This window comes from Amia ocellicauda, chromosome 16, assembly GCF_036373705.1.
Source record: "Amia ocellicauda isolate fAmiCal2 chromosome 16, fAmiCal2.hap1, whole genome shotgun sequence".
Taxonomy (NCBI): Eukaryota; Metazoa; Chordata; class Actinopteri; order Amiiformes; family Amiidae; genus Amia; species Amia ocellicauda.
Window position 1 is genome coordinate 26,680,041 of NC_089865.1, and position 17,556 is coordinate 26,697,596.

Consider the following 17,556-nt stretch of genomic DNA (forward strand, 5'->3'; position numbering starts at 1 on the left):
TATACAATTGTATTGGTTTCACTCAGGATGTTAGATCAATAGTGAGATTAAATGTAATATAGTCACAGACGTTCACAGTAAGTAGTCATTCTAAAATGTATTTTACACTGATATATTCATTTTTTCTATCAATGTGATTACTATTGAAATACTGCGTCTAAAGAAACAATTACTACTTTGTGTATAGTTCAAATAGAAACTAAAAACATTGATTGTTTTTAACAAAATTCCTTGTAGTGGTCTTTAGATTAAAGTCAGTGCCGCCTTTCACTTCATTTGAAAAACAGACCATCTGACACCTCCATTTCGATTGGTGAAAACTGCCCTACAGCGCCAATCACTGCAGTCCCTTGGTAAGACAGAGAGATGAGGAAGTTTCAACCAATCATATGCAGACAGATTTCCTTAAAAAGAATTGACCCAGTTAGTTGAATTTCATTACAGATATTTCAATTCTACAAATTGTTGCAAACATGAGCGGAAGAGGCAAAACCGGCGGAAAGCAGAGAGCGAAGGCCAAGACTCGCTCCTCCAGGGCTGGACTACAGTTCCCAGTCGGCCGTGTCCACAGGCTGCTGCGGAAGGGAAACTATGCCCAGCGCGTCGGTGCTGGAGCCCCGGTCTATCTGGCCGCTGTGCTGGAGTATCTGACCGCCGAGATCCTGGAGCTGGCTGGCAACGCCGCCCGGGACAACAAGAAGACCCGCATCATCCCCCGGCACCTGCAGCTCGCCGTCCGCAACGACGAGGAGCTGAACAAGCTGCTGGGCGGCGTGACCATCGCCCAGGGCGGCGTGCTGCCCAACATCCAGGCCGTGCTGCTGCCCAAGAAGACCGAGAAGCCCGCCAAGAAGTAAAGACTGATTAACTGACTGGCAAAAACGGCTCTTTTAAGAGCCACCCAATCTTCTCATAAAAGCACGGATTTCAATTTAGTGTTATTACGAGTACTGTTGTATTGGTAGTTGCGATATTACATTTTGGGTTTAAATCAATGTCGTTAACCGTTGATTTTCCTGTATGTGTACAGTCCTATACAGTTAACAAAACTAATTTATGTCCCAAAATATAACTACAGAACAGGTTTTATATTAAAGTAAGCATTCCACCGGTGTACTTATACAAGCTTACAATGCATTTCAACCACTAAACCTTCCAGTACTGTACACTGACAAGTACAGAGGTGGCTAACCCTGGTCCAGGAGAACCGCAGGGTCTACATGCTTGTGCTCTATCAAGAACCAATTGTGGATCTTAATTAGACACAATAGCCCTGTGTTCAAGGTATACAATGATTGGTGATTTAGAGAGACCTGGAAAACTTTCAGGATCGCGGCTTTCCAGGAACAGGGTTGGCTACCACTGGGCTAGTGCATGTCACTGTGAAGAAAAATCCAGTCTGTTAGTCTGTAGTAGAGACTGGGAGTTAAAGAGAGGAACAAATTCGTTTAAAGCTCTTAGAGAGAGGGCATTTAATGTGTCTCTCTCAATACAATGATCTGCATCCATTCTTCATCAATCTTAGTACGAACATTATAACAAATGACAATCCATAGGTCTTATCTATAGTGTAAAAAGTACATTTACTGCAGTGTGTTTAAAACGGCGGGAGGCAGAGGGCGAGGAGAACAATGAAGCAGCTCGTTCGGTTAGAAGCTGGGCGGTACAGATACAACGCACTAACTGGCGCCCGAATTTAAATACGGCCAATCACTGGTTAGGATTCACATGCTAACCAATCATCATTCGGATGAAATCTCAGCCAATGGCTTCAGGCAAGGTCTGCTTTAAAAAGGGTTCCTGCTGGTCGTCACTTTATTTTTGAATCTACGCTTAGATTTTGAGGTTGTGAGAATGGCCAGGACAAAGCAGACTGCTCGCAAATCCACCGGCGGAAAGGCGCCTAGAAAGCAGCTGGCGACCAAAGCTGCTCGCAAGAGCGCCCCGGCCACCGGCGGAGTGAAGAAGCCTCACCGCTACAGGCCCGGCACTGTGGCTCTCCGGGAGATCCGCCGCTACCAGAAATCCACCGAGCTGCTGATCCGCAAGCTGCCCTTCCAGCGCCTGGTCCGAGAGATCGCCCAGGACTTCAAGACCGACCTGCGCTTCCAGAGCTCCGCCGTCATGGCTCTGCAGGAGGCCAGCGAGGCTTACTTGGTCGGCCTGTTCGAGGACACCAACCTGTGCGCCATCCACGCCAAGAGAGTCACCATCATGCCCAAAGACATCCAGCTGGCCCGCCGCATCCGGGGAGAGCGAGCCTAGACACTGACCCCAGAGAACGAGACACAACGGCTCTTTTCAGAGCCACACACATCTCCTGAACAGAGCGAGTTCATTTTGTTGGCTTTTGTTTTAATTCCATTTTGAAGTCATGTTCTTGTTTGGTTCCAGTATTTGCAAAGTTGTCTTATGCCTCGGGGCACAAGGTCATCCAGATTGTTCATTTTTTTTTAAGTTGGAGTTGTATTTCACTGCAGTGACCGTGAATTACAATCGTGACCAATAGCACCTCTCACATACGAAATTAGAACGTTTTTATCCAAAATTTCCAATGTAGTTTAAGATTAATTTAATTTCTCAAATACATAATTAACATCAATGTATTTAATTCATGCTTTATACATATACACAATCTTCAAGGTTCATTGTCCCAAGCAAAATACCTGTATTATAGTAGTTAAAATAGCTACGGATACATGAAAGATAAACAGCCGAGAAATAAACAACGACGATGACTTAATGACTTAATCTGCACTTAATGGGACACAAGAGTTCAAATCCGTGATGATAAAAAAAGCTGCCTGGCTTGCCAGTGTTCCCTCACACTTGGTATAGCGATATTCCGTATTAAATAGTGTATTCATTTTAAAATACAATTATGTATATTGCAGTGTGTCAAAATCAACTTTCAGATAACTTAAAACCATATATCAATGTGCATTTAATGAAAACCTTTCCAACTAGGAATCATAATATCTAAATTTTCAGTAGAATCCTAGTTTCATTTCATCCCAAACCCAACTCATTTTACGGTGAAATACGAATCAAAAGAGAATCAGCAGTATACATCCTCATAGATGTATAAAGGGGAATTGAACGTCTATGAATGTCAACATTAAAAAAAAAAAAAAAAAAACTACATATCCGAGCCCTTCAAGGGAAAGTGTGGGCGGCCCTTAAAATGACTTTTGGGTTGTGAGCGGGTCGGCAAGTACAAGGCATCAATCATTACAAATAATTACATTATACCTCCGATATTGCGATTAATATCAGGTTAAAATGCAAATAAATAAACCTGCATTAGACATATATTCCCGCCTTGCATTCCAAAAATGTTCGCTTTAAAAATAATACAAGAAAAGTGATTACAAGTTTCGATTTGGTCTTGCTAAAACTTTTTTTTTTTTTTTGCATTTAAATCATTATGACAAATTATTTGTTAATACTCTGATGAAGCCTTTGTATCCGGTTATGGGTTTAAAGTAGACACCAATATGCGGACGTAAATACAGCCGAAGAAATTGTAATTTCGTATTAGTAAATATAATGAAAAATAATTCGACACAAAATCTGTGGTGGGTAACGGGAGTGCTTTACAGGTATCCCCAAACACTAAATGTGTATCTATATATTGAATATTATATATAGCAGCCTATATTGTAACCAAAACAGCTCAACCCAAACAATAATTATTACGTAGTTTTGTGCTAGAACGTCAAAGCACACCCAAAACAAAACACCTCTGAAAAGTAGCACATCATACTGCGTATTACAGCAATGCCAGACAACATGCACAAGACCGTATGGATGATAGATAAAATACCAAGCAGTGGAGTGTCTGTGTTTAGGGGAACAGATAGAAGTACACTTATACATGAGGTTTCTTCAAACAAAAAGTTAAATGCAAGCCCTTCAAGTGAAAGTGTGGGCGGCCCTTAAAAGGACCTTTGGGTTGTGAGCGGGTCGGGTCAGGCAGTGGTTTATCCTCCGAAGCCGTACAGAGTGCGACCCTGGCGCTTCAGCGCGTACACCACATCCATGGCGGTGACGGTCTTCCTCTTGGCGTGCTCGGTGTAGGTGACGGCATCACGGATCACATTCTCCAGGAACACCTTCAGCACTCCACGGGTCTCCTCGTAGATCAGGCCGGAGATGCGCTTGACTCCACCACGCCGAGCCAGGCGGCGAATAGCGGGCTTGGTGATTCCCTGGATGTTATCACGGAGCACTTTACGATGACGCTTAGCGCCTCCTTTACCGAGTCCCTTTCCACCCTTACCTCTTCCAGACATGCTTATTTCTTCTGTTTTACGTCTGAATAATTACCGTTTATTAAGACTCTACGGTTATAGTCATGTAGCGGACCTGATTGAGATCAGGAAATAGCGGAAATCAGGAATCGCCCGCCTACTCTCAGAGGAGCTAGAAACGTCCCCTTGGTGAACCGTTTCACAACCAAACTGTGTTTAATATATGTGCACATTCATTAATGTACCGAGTCCCTTTCCGCCCTTGCCTCTTCCAGACATACTTGCTTCTGCGAAGCGTTGTTAGAATAATTTCAATCCAGAACGGGAGTTTGCTTGATTGGACAGCTCACAACATCTGCTCTTTCCTGTCCATATTTACACATTGGAATTCAATTTACTACAAGCTGCAACAATGGCACAACATATAATCGACTCAGACCTATAAGGCTACACATTCTACATCATTTGGGGCTTTTGCCTTTTCATACTTTTGTAGAATTCCAGTTCTGAAGTCTAGAGAATGTGGGTTGTGTTTTTGGCTTCCATGAGATGCAAAGGTCACAGTAACATTTGAACTTAAGCTGTACTTTTCAAATACACAGATAACACTGGAGTTTCATTTTTTGACAGATGGATTGCAAGATGGTCAAAATAATCATTTTGAGTATGATATTTTCAATTCTGGCAGTCTCTCAACTGGTCAGCTAAAGGTTGTTTGAACAAATGTGATATTCAGAGCACTCCATGCTTTGAAGGAAAAAATGCAATTTGTATGCAAACAGGGCAGTGGTTGGCTGTGTCCATGCCTCAGGCTGCAGTGCTTCAAACGTTTTGTCTTTCTTGTATGTATCAAAGCTATTGATCTTACACAACAATCTCATCATGTGCAGATACCTATAGAAGTCATGAAATGGCTGTTTAAAATTGGCTGCCATTTTAAATGCCTCATTTATGACACATTGAGCCTTCATTGTAGTTATATTATTGTGTGAATTGGCAGCTATATTTTACTGTGTGTTCATTGTCAATGACTTCTGCTGATTCTGAAAATGTGAGACTCCCAAGAAACACTGTAAACCAACCAAAATGTGTGGCAGTCAAGACAATCAGAATGGTGTTACAATTGAAGAATAGTTGGTTAAGATTGTTTCTACGGTTTTTTATAGATATTTTCAAATATATACAAGTCAGTAGGAATGATGTCTCAGCAAAATACAGCCCCAAAAACATAACTAAATATTAAACAGATAACACGGGATTCTCTAATTATAATGTCAAAATAATGAAACTACTACTTTACATGTTTCACGAATGAAGGGGTATATCATAAATGCATATAAGCAAAGGAGCTTCATCAATCAAAGATTGTGGCTTTAAAAAACAAAAACAGACTGCTTTTCTTTCAGATACAATGGAAATACATATACACTTATTATTTGAACATGCCTTCATATGAAACACAGGGACACTTGGCTGTTCACAGCAACGGGATTCACCTGTTGATGATATGATTTGATAAGCCTACAATAAATTGACAAAGCAACAAAAAACCACATAGCTCAGTTCGAATCTGTGAAGTCCTCTCCACAACCAATGTCATCCTACTTTACATCTATTTCATAACATAAAAATGTCATTAAAAAAAAAAAACATTTTAAAAGAACTATGCTCACACGTCGCCTGGCCAGGAGAATGGCAGGGGAATTGACAGCTTGTTAGTTATATAGTTACAGTGTTCAGAGTTAGAGTTTCTAGAAATCACAATATTGCTTACGTTCATTAATTACTGTTATATATTTCATTTTAAATTTATTTGACAAATTTACCAGTACCTGATCTACATTCTCATAACAATCAATATGTAAATACATTTTTGAATCATGTCTCCCCTTTGTTACACATACATCAACATCGTCTTAATATATACATATTGTAATTACCATAATGCAATGTAAATCCTGCATTAAATCATTCCCCAGCGTGAAGTAACTTTCACAAAACAAAATCCGAATATCCATATTTGTAAGTCTTTAACTCGAAGTTAAAACTTTTATAATATAATAGTTCACTTTTCTATTAGCGTTCACTGTCGTGTATTACAATCGAACTTGAAAAATATTGCACCAAAACAGAAATGTTGCATAATGTTGAATCAATATGTGGAAATCCAGTGAAACCTGTTGGGACTGAGAGGCGGAAGCGCAGATGTGTTCTGGTTTGCTTTGCCCCTCTCCTTAGGAATCACTGGTGCACACAATGTAATAATTTAAGTTTAATCTTAATTATAAACTTCTTAAAATAAATAATAAACGTATCCATTTTGGGGGGTTCCCATGTGTTTCCTGTACATCATTCCTTGCATCCATGTTTACTACCAGCAGACGGAACATATTCTCAAACCCTCTCAAATCACTAGTGTTTGGTTGATGTTACTGTTTCTTCGTAGTTTTATTTTTTCATATGAAGAACTGCGTGTGTTTCCCTCTCTGTCTGTCTGTCTGTCTGTCTGTCTCTGTGAACAAGGTCACTTTCTCACGGTCTTATTGTGCTACGGCACTGTGCTATACTTCAACCCTGATGCCTAGAAGAACAGGGTCTGATAAGAACCAGTTTCCACCAGCAATTTGGGCTCGATACATCATACAAACCGCCCTTATATTAAACATTACGTATGCCTTAATTTCCCCAGGTTTAGCCATATATGGTTCTTTCTGAGCAGTTGTCAGGCAGAAACTGAGTTCCCACTCATCACGGGACAGACATGTGGGCCCTGTTACCTTTCTCTCATGTCTGGTTTGCATACAAGTAGTTTGTAACTTTGCTAAGACTGTTCTTGAGATTGCCCCTTGAACCTCTTCCATGCAGCTGCTTGTAATAAAAGCCTTTTAATTACAGTTGCAAGTCTCTCTGGATTTCTGCGACTCTTCACAAATAATCGCGTTTTGTTTCTCCAAGCACCCACCCCTCCGAGTGCTCTTTTTTTGGAAGTTCAGATATGGTAAACTTAAACAAGAATACATACATGATGAATTGACATAGATTTGAGTTTGGTGGTGAAAAGCTTAATTCATATGCTGTTACACACGTTCCACTGAGAGAAGGTGGGCGATTCCTGCCTGCCGCTACTTCATAGCCTCAATCAGGTCCGCTACATGACTATAACTAGGGAGCATTTTCAACTATGTAGGACTTGTTTAGTGAACATTAGAAGAAGCAAGTATGTCTGGAAGAGGTAAGGGTGGGAAGGGACTCGGTAAAGGAGGCGCTAAGCGCCATCGTAAAGTGCTCCGTGATAACATCCAAGGAATCACCAAGCCCGCTATTCGCCGCCTGGCTCGGCGTGGTGGAGTCAAGCGCATCTCCGGCCTGATCTACGAGGAGACCCGTGGAGTGCTGAAGGTGTTCCTGGAGAATGTGATCCGTGATGCCGTCACCTACACCGAGCACGCCAAGAGGAAGACCGTCACCGCCATGGATGTGGTGTACGCGCTGAAGCGCCAGGGTCGCACTCTGTACGGCTTCGGAGGATAAACCACTGCCTGACCCGACCCGCTCACAACCCAAAGGTCCTTTTAAGGGCCGCCCACACTTTCACTTGAAGGGCTTGCATTTAACTTTTTGTTTGAAGAAACCTCATGTATAAGTGTACTTCTATCTGTTCCCCTAAACACAGACACTCCACTGCTTGGTATTTTATCTATCATCCATACGGTCTTGTGCATGTTGTCTGGCATTGCTGTAATACGCAGTATGATGTGCTACTTTTCAGAGGTGTTTTGTTTTGGGTGTGCTTTGACGTTCTAGCCCAAAACTACGTAATAATTATTGTTTGGGTTGAGCTGTTTTGGTTACAATATAGGCTGCTATATATAATATTCAATATATAGATACACATTTAGTGTTTGGGGATACCTGTAAAGCACTCCCGTTACCCACCACAGATTTTGTGTCGAATTATTTTTCATTATATTTACTAATACGAAATTATAATTTCTTCGGCTGTATTTACGTCCGCATATTGGTGTCTACTTTAAACCCATAACCGGATACAAAGGCTTCATCAGAGTATTAACAAATAATTTGTCATAATGATTTAAATGCAAAAAAAAAAAAAAAGTTTTAGCAAGACCAAATCGAAACTTGTAATCACTTTTCTTGTATTATTTTTAAAGCGAACATTTTTGGAATGCAAGGCGGGAATATGTGTCTAATGCAGGTTTATTTATTTGCATTTTAACCTGATATTAATCGCAATATCGGAGGTATAATGTAATTATTTGTAATGATTGATGCCTTGTACTTGCCGACCCGCTCACAACCCAAAAGTCATTTTAAGGGCCGCCCACACTTTCCCTTGAAGGGCTCGGATATGTAGTTTTTTTTTTTTTTTTTAATGTTGACATTCATAGACGTTCAATTCCCCTTTATACATCTATGAGGATGTATACTGCTGATTCTCTTTTGATTCGTATTTCACCGTAAAATGAGTTGGGTTTGGGATGAAATGAAACTAGGATTCTACTGAAAATTTAGATATTATGATTCCTAGTTGGAAAGGTTTTCATTAAATGCACATTGATATATGGTTTTAAGTTATCTGAAAGTTGATTTTGACACACTGCAATATAAATAATTGTATTTTAAAATGAATACACTATTTAATACGGAATATCGCTATACCAAGTGTGAGGGAACACTGGCAAGCCAGGCAGCTTTTTTTTTATCATCACGGATTTGAACTCTTGTGTCCCATTAAGTGCAGATTAAGTCATTAAGTCATCGTCGTTGTTTATTTCTCGGCTGTTTATCTTTCATGTATCCGTGGCTATTTTAACTACTATAATACAGGTATATTGCTTGGGACAATGAACCTTGAAGATTGTGTATATGTATAAAGCATGAATTAAATACATTGATGTTAATTATGTATTTGAGAAATTAAATTAATCTTAAACTACATTGGAAATTTTGGATAAAAACGTTCTAATTTCGTATGTGAGAGGTGCTATTGGTCACGATTGTAATTCACGGTCACTGCAGTGAAATACAACTCCAACTTAAAAAAAAATGAACAATCTGGATGACCTTGTGCCCCGAGGCATAAGACAACTTTGCAAATACTGGAACCAAACAAGAACATGACTTCAAAATGGAATTAAAACAAAAGCCAACAAAATGAACTCGCTCTGTTCAGGAGATGTGTGTGGCTCTGAAAAGAGCCGTTGTGTCTCGTTCTCTGGGGTCAGTGTCTAGGCTCGCTCTCCCCGGATGCGGCGGGCCAGCTGGATGTCTTTGGGCATGATGGTGACTCTCTTGGCGTGAATGGCGCACAGGTTGGTGTCCTCGAACAGGCCGACCAAGTAAGCCTCGCTGGCCTCCTGCAGAGCCATGACGGCGGAGCTCTGGAAGCGCAGGTCGGTCTTGAAGTCCTGGGCGATCTCTCGGACCAGGCGCTGGAAGGGCAGCTTGCGGATCAGCAGCTCGGTGGATTTCTGGTAGCGGCGGATCTCCCGGAGAGCCACAGTGCCGGGCCTGTAGCGGTGAGGCTTCTTCACTCCGCCGGTGGCCGGGGCGCTCTTGCGAGCAGCTTTGGTCGCCAGCTGCTTTCTAGGCGCCTTTCCGCCGGTGGATTTGCGAGCAGTCTGCTTTGTCCTGGCCATTCTCACAACCTCAAAATCTAAGCGTAGATTCAGAAATAAAGTGACGACCAGCAGGAACCCTTTTTAAAGCAGACCTTGCCTGAAGCCATTGGCTGAGATTTCATCCGAATGATGATTGGATAACATGTGAATCCTAACCAGTGATTGGCCGTATTTAAATTCGGGCGCCAGTTAGTGCGTTGTATCTGTACCGCCCAGCTTCTAACCGAACGAGCTGCTTCATTGTTCTCCTCGCCCTCTGCCTCCCGCCGTTTTAAACACACTGCAGTAAATGTACTTTTTACACTATAGATAAGACCTATGGATTGTCATTTGTTATAATGTTCGTACTAAGATTGATGAAGAATGGATGCAGATCATTGTATTCAGAGACACATTAAATGCCCTCTCTCTAAGAGCTTTAAACGAATTTGTTCCTCTCTTTAACTCCCAGTCTCTACTACAGACTAACAGACTGGATTTTTCTTCACAGTGACATGCACTAGCCCAGTGGTAGCCAACCCTGTTCCTGGAAAGCCGCGATCCTGAAAGTTTTCCAGGTCTCTCTAAATCACCAATCATTGTATACCTTGAACACAGGGCTATTGTGTCTAATTAAGATCCACAATTGGTTCTTGATAGAGCACAAGCATGTAGACCCTGCGGTTCTCCTGGACCAGGGTTAGCCACCTCTGTACTTGTCAGTGTACAGTACTGGAAGGTTTAGTGGTTGAAATGCATTGTAAGCTTGTATAAGTACACCGGTGGAATGCTTACTTTAATATAAAACCTGTTCTGTAGTTATATTTTGGGACATAAATTAGTTTTGTTAACTGTATAGGACTGTACACATACAGGAAAATCAACGGTTAACGACATTGATTTAAACCCAAAATGTAATATCGCAACTACCAATACAACAGTACTCGTAATAACAATAAATTGAAATCCGTGCTTTTATGAGAAGATTGGGTGGCTCTTAAAAGAGCCGTTTTTGCCAGTCAGTTAATCAGTCTTTACTTCTTGGCGGGCTTCTCGGTCTTCTTGGGCAGCAGCACGGCCTGGATGTTGGGCAGCACGCCGCCCTGGGCGATGGTCACGCCGCCCAGCAGCTTGTTCAGCTCCTCGTCGTTGCGGACGGCGAGCTGCAGGTGCCGGGGGATGATGCGGGTCTTCTTGTTGTCCCGGGCGGCGTTGCCAGCCAGCTCCAGGATCTCGGCGGTCAGATACTCCAGCACAGCGGCCAGATAGACCGGGGCTCCAGCACCGACGCGCTGGGCATAGTTTCCCTTCCGCAGCAGCCTGTGGACACGGCCGACTGGGAACTGTAGTCCAGCCCTGGAGGAGCGAGTCTTGGCCTTCGCTCTCTGCTTTCCGCCGGTTTTGCCTCTTCCGCTCATGTTTGCAACAATTTGTAGAATTGAAATATCTGTAATGAAATTCAACTAACTGGGTCAATTCTTTTTAAGGAAATCTGTCTGCATATGATTGGTTGAAACTTCCTCATCTCTCTGTCTTACCAAGGGACTGCAGTGATTGGCGCTGTAGGGCAGTTTTCACCAATCGAAATGGAGGTGTCAGATGGTCTGTTTTTCAAGTGTAAGGCGGGAGCGGTTCTTCTGCGCTGTATGGTGAAACTGACTTTAATGTAAAGACCACTACAGGACCAACGAGATTTGGTTAAAAACAAGGTATTAGTTTCTGTTTTAACTATACACAAACTTGTAATTGTTTATTTTGACGCATTATTTCAATAGTCATTCGCATCGATAGAAAACATGAATAATCAATGTAAAAATACATTTTAGAATGACGACTTACTGTGAACATGTGTGACTATATTACATTTAATCTCACTATTGATCTAACATCCTGAGTGAAACAAAAACAAATGTATAATTTTACACACCACCACAAAACTGATACAAACTCTTAAAAGTACCTTTGTGTATTGAATACAGTGCAAACAGCCATTGTATTATTATGTATTTCTTAGCAGACCGTTATCCACGGCGACTTACAAAATACAAGAGCAATGCAGTGCCTATAATACAGTACAGTTCAAACCATAATGCAATTTAAAAATTAAAATGTACACGCGTACAGGAAATATACAATTCACAGGAAGGGAAAATAACAGCTTACATTTAAAGGCAATATTTATACAATTTTATAGAGTATACAAATAAAAATACATCAGAAAAAAGCTACAAAAACGGAAATTGCGCATTTAAAAAGATGTGGCGGCTCTTAGAAGAGCCGTTGTGGGTCGAGGCGGGGAGCCGGAGTCAATTCCTTCACTTTTTCTTCGGAGCCGCCTTCTTGGCTTTCGGCTTGACGGTTTTGGGTTTGGCCACTTTGGGCTTGGCCGCCTTGGCTTTCTTGGGGCTCTTGGTGGCCTTCTTGGGCGCCGCCGGCTTCTTAGCAACTTTTTTGGGGCTCTTGGTCGCCTTTTTGGCCGCCGCGGGCTTCTTGGCCTTCTTGGGAGACTTCTTGGCGGCCGCTGGCTTCTTCGCTGCGGGCTTTTTGGACTTTGCAGCCGCAGCGGGTTTCTTGGCGGCGGCGGGTTTCTTGGCCGCTGGCTTCTTGGGCTTAGCAGCGGTCTTCGTGGCGGGCTTCTTCTTGGCCTCCGCCTGCTGCTTGTTCAGCTTGAAGGAGCCCGAAGCGCCGGTGCCCTTAACCTGCACCAGAGCGCCCTTGGTCACCAGGCTCTTGACTGCAACCTTGACGCGGGAGTTGTTCTTCTCCACGTCGTAGCCGCTGGCCGCCAAGGATTTCTTCAGAGCGGCCAGCGAGACGCCGCTCCTCTCCTTGGAAGCGGACACAGCTTTAACGATCAGATCGCTCACGCTGGGTCCTGCCTTCTTGGGCTTGGCGGCGGCTTTCTTCTTGGGCGCCTTGGCCGGAGCGGCGGCGGGAGCTGGAGCGACTTCTTCCGCCATTTCTCTGTCTCTGTGTAAATGCGATTCACACCGTGTGGAGACTGCGGCTCTGAGGGGCGGATCTTATACACTATATGAGAACCGTATAGACTCAACCTCAGGCTCGGCACTTCTCTTGCGCACACCGCCTCTCGGATTTGTGTTTTCTCTCCACAGAAAATCAGAGAGAAGTAGAAGAAAAAGACCACAAAACAAAAAGAAAACACACGAGGTGCAAGCAGAATCCCCCATTCGTCAATATTAATCAGGCCTTTAGTAATGACCGCGGCGTGTTTTTCACCGAGAAGCCGAAAACCTACCAAAACAGTTTCCAAACGCAGCCACCTCGATCTTACGTCCTCATATCTTTCCGAAATAAAGTCACTGAAATCCTCTTAAAAGATTGAAAATCCCCCGTCGATCTGAAGCCACGGCCCTTCTGAACCTATGAAATGCAGTATAATGTCTGACAAGAGTATAACCCAGTATCAATCTCTCTTTTGGTGTAGTGCAGATAACACACAGGTTAATGTGATTTGCAAGATGAACACCTTCGTACTATCTTTTGAAGATACTGTACAATTTGTTAATTTGTTCAATCTAATATAAAATCAAGATTGTAATAGACTTACGTTATTTTTAAAGTTACTGCCATTCGTACATTATTAATCATTTTAAATGTCATATATAATTTTCTGCACTGCCATTAATTGTGAGTCACCTTACGGTTTAAGTCGCAAAGGAAGAATTCTCTTATTGCAGGTATTAGTGGGAATTACCTAATTCATATTAATATTAATACTACTACTACTACTACTACTACTACTACTACTACTACTACTACTACTACTAATAATAATAATAATAATAATAATAATAATAATAATAATGGTGATGATGATGGGAGACGAGCCGTCTTAATGCCATACATATTATTATTATTATTATTATTATTATTATGTTTAAGTTGGCAAATTGACAGCACTCTCAGTATCTAGAGTAACGTGTGATGACTGTAAATGTCAAACTCTGATCATTCCTTGTTGAAAACATTGAAAAACCATCGTCTAAACGTCTAAACGTCTAAAGATGAAATTCTAGTAACGACAATGTAATTACAGCACAAGCTTACATACACTTAAGACTGTGTATTGCTCTAATATTTTAAGTCGCCCTGGACAAATGCGTCTTCTAATAAATAAATGAATAAATGAGTAAATGATAATGATAATAATAATAATAATAATAATAATAATAATAATAATAAAATTAATAATAATAATAATAATAATAATAATAACGATTCACCCATTTTCCCGATTTGCCTGGGCCATCCCAGTAAGGGACTAGACAGACCAGACCACAGTAAAGGCCCTATAGAAGGCAGCCATTCAACTTTTGGCTGTCCGGAACGTATCCACAGCGATAGAGGGGTGAGCTTAGAGTCGCAGTTAATGTCTGACCTGGTCAGCATGTATGGCATTGTCACAGACATTTATTCGAGGCTCTTTTATATTCATGATTATGAGTTTAAATTATTATCACTAACTTTTTGATTTGTTACTAATTATCTTTTTTATGATGTTTTGTGTTATCATGGGTGATAATATCATGGGTTGGGCAGGGCGCAGGGCTGTTTTGCCTTTCAACCGTGACCGTGATGCGGGAGTCATTGCTGCAGGAAGTGCGATGGAAATTGAGCCCTTTCACCCGGGGCTGACAGTGATTTCTCCGGTACGAGCGCCGGGGGGGGGGGGGGTGTGACAGTGATCTCTCCGGTAAAACCGGGGGGGCTGACGGTGTTTTCCTTTCTCTTCTTTTTTTCTTTATTGAGTGTCATTCGGTAAGAGCTCTCTGGCATAGGCACAGATAGTTAGTTAAATTTTGTTAGTTTTTATTAGTTTTAGGATAGTTTATAGCCCTGGTTATTAAAGGCATTTTAATTAGTTTTTACCTGTATTTTTTAGCAATTTACCGTGCCGCCTGAACCTGACATTAAAAAAATAGAAAAGGACCTGAAAAACAAATCCGAGGACCTAAAAAACAAATTCAAAGTCATGAAAAAACCAATCTGAGGACTTGAAGAAATAAATACTGGGACCTGAGAAACAAATCCGAGGACGTGAACAATTCAGACGCAATTACGGAAAGGGAGGGTACATAGTCAAACAGATTGGACTTCAGCGATTGGACGAAACAGTCTGTCAATTACTGTAACACACCATTCACCGTGTAGTAACTGTAAAGTGCGTTGCTGCTTTTCAAATCTGTTCGTAAAGTATTGACTGAATGAGAAATATGTGTTAATGTAGTCGTTACTTATTCATATTTCTTTTTTCATTATTTAAGCCATTGGAGATACAAGTGAGGGCAAGTACACCAGTTCAGACTACAACATCAAACGAAGCAGAAAATCATAAGTGAAAGGATATCAGAGTGAAAGGATGAGGGCGTCTGCCAAGAAATAATAATAATAATAATAATAGTAATAATAATAATAATAATAATAATAATATAAAATAAAATGATCTAAACTGTGTTGCATTGCTGTATGTACTGTCCCAGCAGACACTCGATATAATTTAAATGTTGTTTTGTATTTCAGATTAAGTTGTGACGTTGAACAACTACACAAAGTCTATTGCATATGCCTCGTACACACACACTGCGGTTAGCTCGACAACTTTACTTTACTCACCGAGATTTTTTGTTACACACACCTTTCGTTACTGAAGTGAGTGGGGTCGGTAGCCATGATTATGATCCCGATTTAACATTGAAGTTTGACTTTCTTATTCTTTATAAGAAAAGCCACGAATGTAACTTAATGGCTACAGGACAGAAGGGAACTTTCACATAACTATTTAAGAAGTGGTCAAAACTGAGAATTAAAAATACAGATATAAGAATGAATAAGGGTTATTGAATGCATTGTAGTTTAGCTATTTTGGTTTATCTGTTTATCTCGAATTGAGCCAGACATATCCAGAGGATTCAAGAACTCGATCACTGAGAAGCGAGATCAGACGTTTGTCGTTTATTCTTTTAAATGTTTAATCTACTATTTGTGAATAAAGTTGGTGCTTGTTATTACTTAATGCCTCTGCTGAGTGATTTGAATATACGATCTTACATGTCTTTCTGTTGTGTTTTGATCTGGGTATCTGCAATTCTCCAAGTGGCTACTGCACATTATATTGCATTCATTATTTAATTAGGCTTGGTTATGTTGAGCATGTATAAGACGTCAGCTTTTTAAATAACTGTGTGTATTGGATAATACAATTTTAGAAATACTCAGTCAAGCTTCCCCCATTCGTACTTCAGGGAGAGAGAAAACGAAGTGTGACTGTAGTTCTGCTCTTCTGCAATATATTTCTACAAGATCAAGAACGGGCTCTGAAAACACTGTGGGTTACAGGATGAGGACAGCGAAGCAACGAGCAACACTGGATACAGGATAAGAGTAAAGGATACTTTTGGGAAATTAACATTTGCAGGTCCAAACATGGATGGACAGACCGACGTCCTTATTTTGAACATCAGTCTTTCAATGTCGGTCTGACCACTCATGATCCGTCGGCCCGACGTTGGCCAAACGCTGCTGTGCTATCTGGGTTCAGTTGTGCAGATAACAAGTGCAGATAACAGTCTCATTACCTCTGAGCGTTTAACATTTAACTTATATTTTTGTTTTAATACCTGCCACATTGTGCGATAACCAAAGAGCTGTCCCGGTCCTTGCAACTCACACACAATGGCATTTCTCACATCCCTTAATGAAGAATAGTTACTTCTTCAGGATAACCCTAGGTGCTTTAACCTGTTCATTAATGTCCGCAAGCTGTTCTGAATTCCATGAACAGTGGAAAGTAAATCCAGTATAACATTGTATGGATGGCCTTCAAAAAAATACTGTTTAATTAAATCCACTGGCAAAGATGGAGCACTGTGTGAAGTGTTTTCATCTTGGTGAGGTTGTTGAGCAGTTTCAGCATCTCGTTGATTTCTTCCACAAGATGCACAGTATTCCCCATTATCACCTAACTGTTCACCACAAAAGATACAATACATGATATCTGCAATAAAGATAAAATTGTTAAGTTAATAGCAATAGTACATTTGCTTGTTTGCTAAGTAAGGTGTGTAAGAGAAAAATATAGAAATCTAATTCTGCCTTTGTCCTTGTTGTGCTGTTACTCCTCAATTGGTTAGCAGTAGCTCACATTCCTTTCTTGCAACGTATTAACTGCAAAGTACCTTCTAATGCAATTGGCAATGTAGAGGTTAATGATTATTATTCATGAATATTCATTATAATATTGATAAGATGGGAAGGCGTAGTTTAGAATGCTAATGAGATCACTGCTAGTTATTAGAAATGACCATTCAGGCACTGTTTGTAAAATGTCAAGGCCCCTTGAGGGTATGTCCCATAGCGGGTATAACAGCATTGTTCTGTCTCAAATCTTTTGGAGAACAGTGTCATGTAGTGCGACAGCGAGAGGGCCTGAATAAGAATAAGAAGAAAGAGAGGATTCTAGTCACAAACACAAAGTAGGTCCCGAGAAAGGGAAGAGAGAGAGAACGGGGCGTCGGTAGGGCCCCAAAAATCTGCTGGAAGTCACATCGCATGGCTCGTAATGAGCTCATAAGGAGAGAGCCGAGTCTGACGTGCAAGGAGGCACACAGTGTATAAAGGAAAGCGGGGAGATCGACAGTGCAGCAATTCCCAGTGGAAAG

The 17,556-nt window shown here is 41.3% G+C and overlaps 7 protein-coding genes across 7 annotated transcripts; 3 read left to right on the forward strand and 4 right to left on the reverse strand.

The window, feature by feature from the left end:
- The first annotated feature begins 441 nt into the window (after positions 1–441).
- LOC136711474 (histone H2A-like) lies at positions 442–905 on the forward strand. Its single transcript, XM_066687772.1, has one exon. It carries the CDS (start codon positions 474–476, stop codon positions 855–857), a length of 384 nt encoding a protein of 127 aa, XP_066543869.1. The 5' UTR covers positions 442–473; the 3' UTR covers positions 858–905.
- Positions 906–1,819: 914 nt separating this feature from the next.
- On the forward strand, positions 1,820–2,312 carry LOC136711471 (histone H3). Its single transcript, XM_066687769.1, has one exon. It carries the CDS (start codon positions 1,855–1,857, stop codon positions 2,263–2,265), a length of 411 nt encoding a protein of 136 aa, XP_066543866.1. The 5' UTR covers positions 1,820–1,854; the 3' UTR covers positions 2,266–2,312.
- A 1,618-nt stretch (positions 2,313–3,930) lies between these two features.
- On the reverse strand, positions 3,931–4,313 carry LOC136711481 (histone H4). The gene has a single exon (XM_066687780.1). It carries the CDS (start codon positions 4,293–4,295, stop codon positions 3,984–3,986), a length of 312 nt encoding a protein of 103 aa, XP_066543877.1. The 5' UTR covers positions 4,296–4,313; the 3' UTR covers positions 3,931–3,983.
- A 3,137-nt stretch (positions 4,314–7,450) lies between these two features.
- LOC136711480 (histone H4) lies at positions 7,451–7,837 on the forward strand. Its single transcript, XM_066687779.1, has one exon. The coding sequence runs from the start codon at positions 7,473–7,475 to the stop codon at positions 7,782–7,784; it is 312 nt and encodes a 103-aa protein (XP_066543876.1). The 5' UTR covers positions 7,451–7,472; the 3' UTR covers positions 7,785–7,837.
- Positions 7,838–9,455: 1,618 nt separating this feature from the next.
- LOC136711472 (histone H3) lies at positions 9,456–9,968 on the reverse strand. The gene has a single exon (XM_066687770.1). The coding sequence runs from the start codon at positions 9,911–9,913 to the stop codon at positions 9,503–9,505; it is 411 nt and encodes a 136-aa protein (XP_066543867.1). The 5' UTR covers positions 9,914–9,968; the 3' UTR covers positions 9,456–9,502.
- Positions 9,969–10,860: 892 nt separating this feature from the next.
- Positions 10,861–11,316, reverse strand: LOC136711475 (histone H2A-like). The gene has a single exon (XM_066687773.1). It carries the CDS (start codon positions 11,290–11,292, stop codon positions 10,909–10,911), a length of 384 nt encoding a protein of 127 aa, XP_066543870.1. The 5' UTR covers positions 11,293–11,316; the 3' UTR covers positions 10,861–10,908.
- Positions 11,317–11,517: 201 nt separating this feature from the next.
- Positions 11,518–12,873, reverse strand: LOC136711470 (histone H1). Its single transcript, XM_066687768.1, has one exon. The coding sequence runs from the start codon at positions 12,832–12,834 to the stop codon at positions 12,190–12,192; it is 645 nt and encodes a 214-aa protein (XP_066543865.1). The 5' UTR covers positions 12,835–12,873; the 3' UTR covers positions 11,518–12,189.
- Between the last annotated feature and the right edge of the window lie 4,683 nt (positions 12,874–17,556).

Excerpts from the sequence above, each read along its gene's own strand:
- LOC136711474 (XM_066687772.1), top strand. The coding sequence starts at position 474 with ATGAGCGGAAGAGGCAAAACCGGCGGAAAGCAGAGAGCGAAGGCCAAG.
- LOC136711471 (XM_066687769.1), top strand. The coding sequence starts at position 1,855 with ATGGCCAGGACAAAGCAGACTGCTCGCAAATCCACCGGCGGAAAGGCG.
- LOC136711481 (XM_066687780.1), bottom strand. The coding sequence starts at position 4,295 with ATGTCTGGAAGAGGTAAGGGTGGAAAGGGACTCGGTAAAGGAGGCGCT.
- LOC136711480 (XM_066687779.1), top strand. The coding sequence starts at position 7,473 with ATGTCTGGAAGAGGTAAGGGTGGGAAGGGACTCGGTAAAGGAGGCGCT.
- LOC136711472 (XM_066687770.1), bottom strand. The coding sequence starts at position 9,913 with ATGGCCAGGACAAAGCAGACTGCTCGCAAATCCACCGGCGGAAAGGCG.
- LOC136711475 (XM_066687773.1), bottom strand. The coding sequence starts at position 11,292 with ATGAGCGGAAGAGGCAAAACCGGCGGAAAGCAGAGAGCGAAGGCCAAG.
- LOC136711470 (XM_066687768.1), bottom strand. The coding sequence starts at position 12,834 with ATGGCGGAAGAAGTCGCTCCAGCTCCCGCCGCCGCTCCGGCCAAGGCG.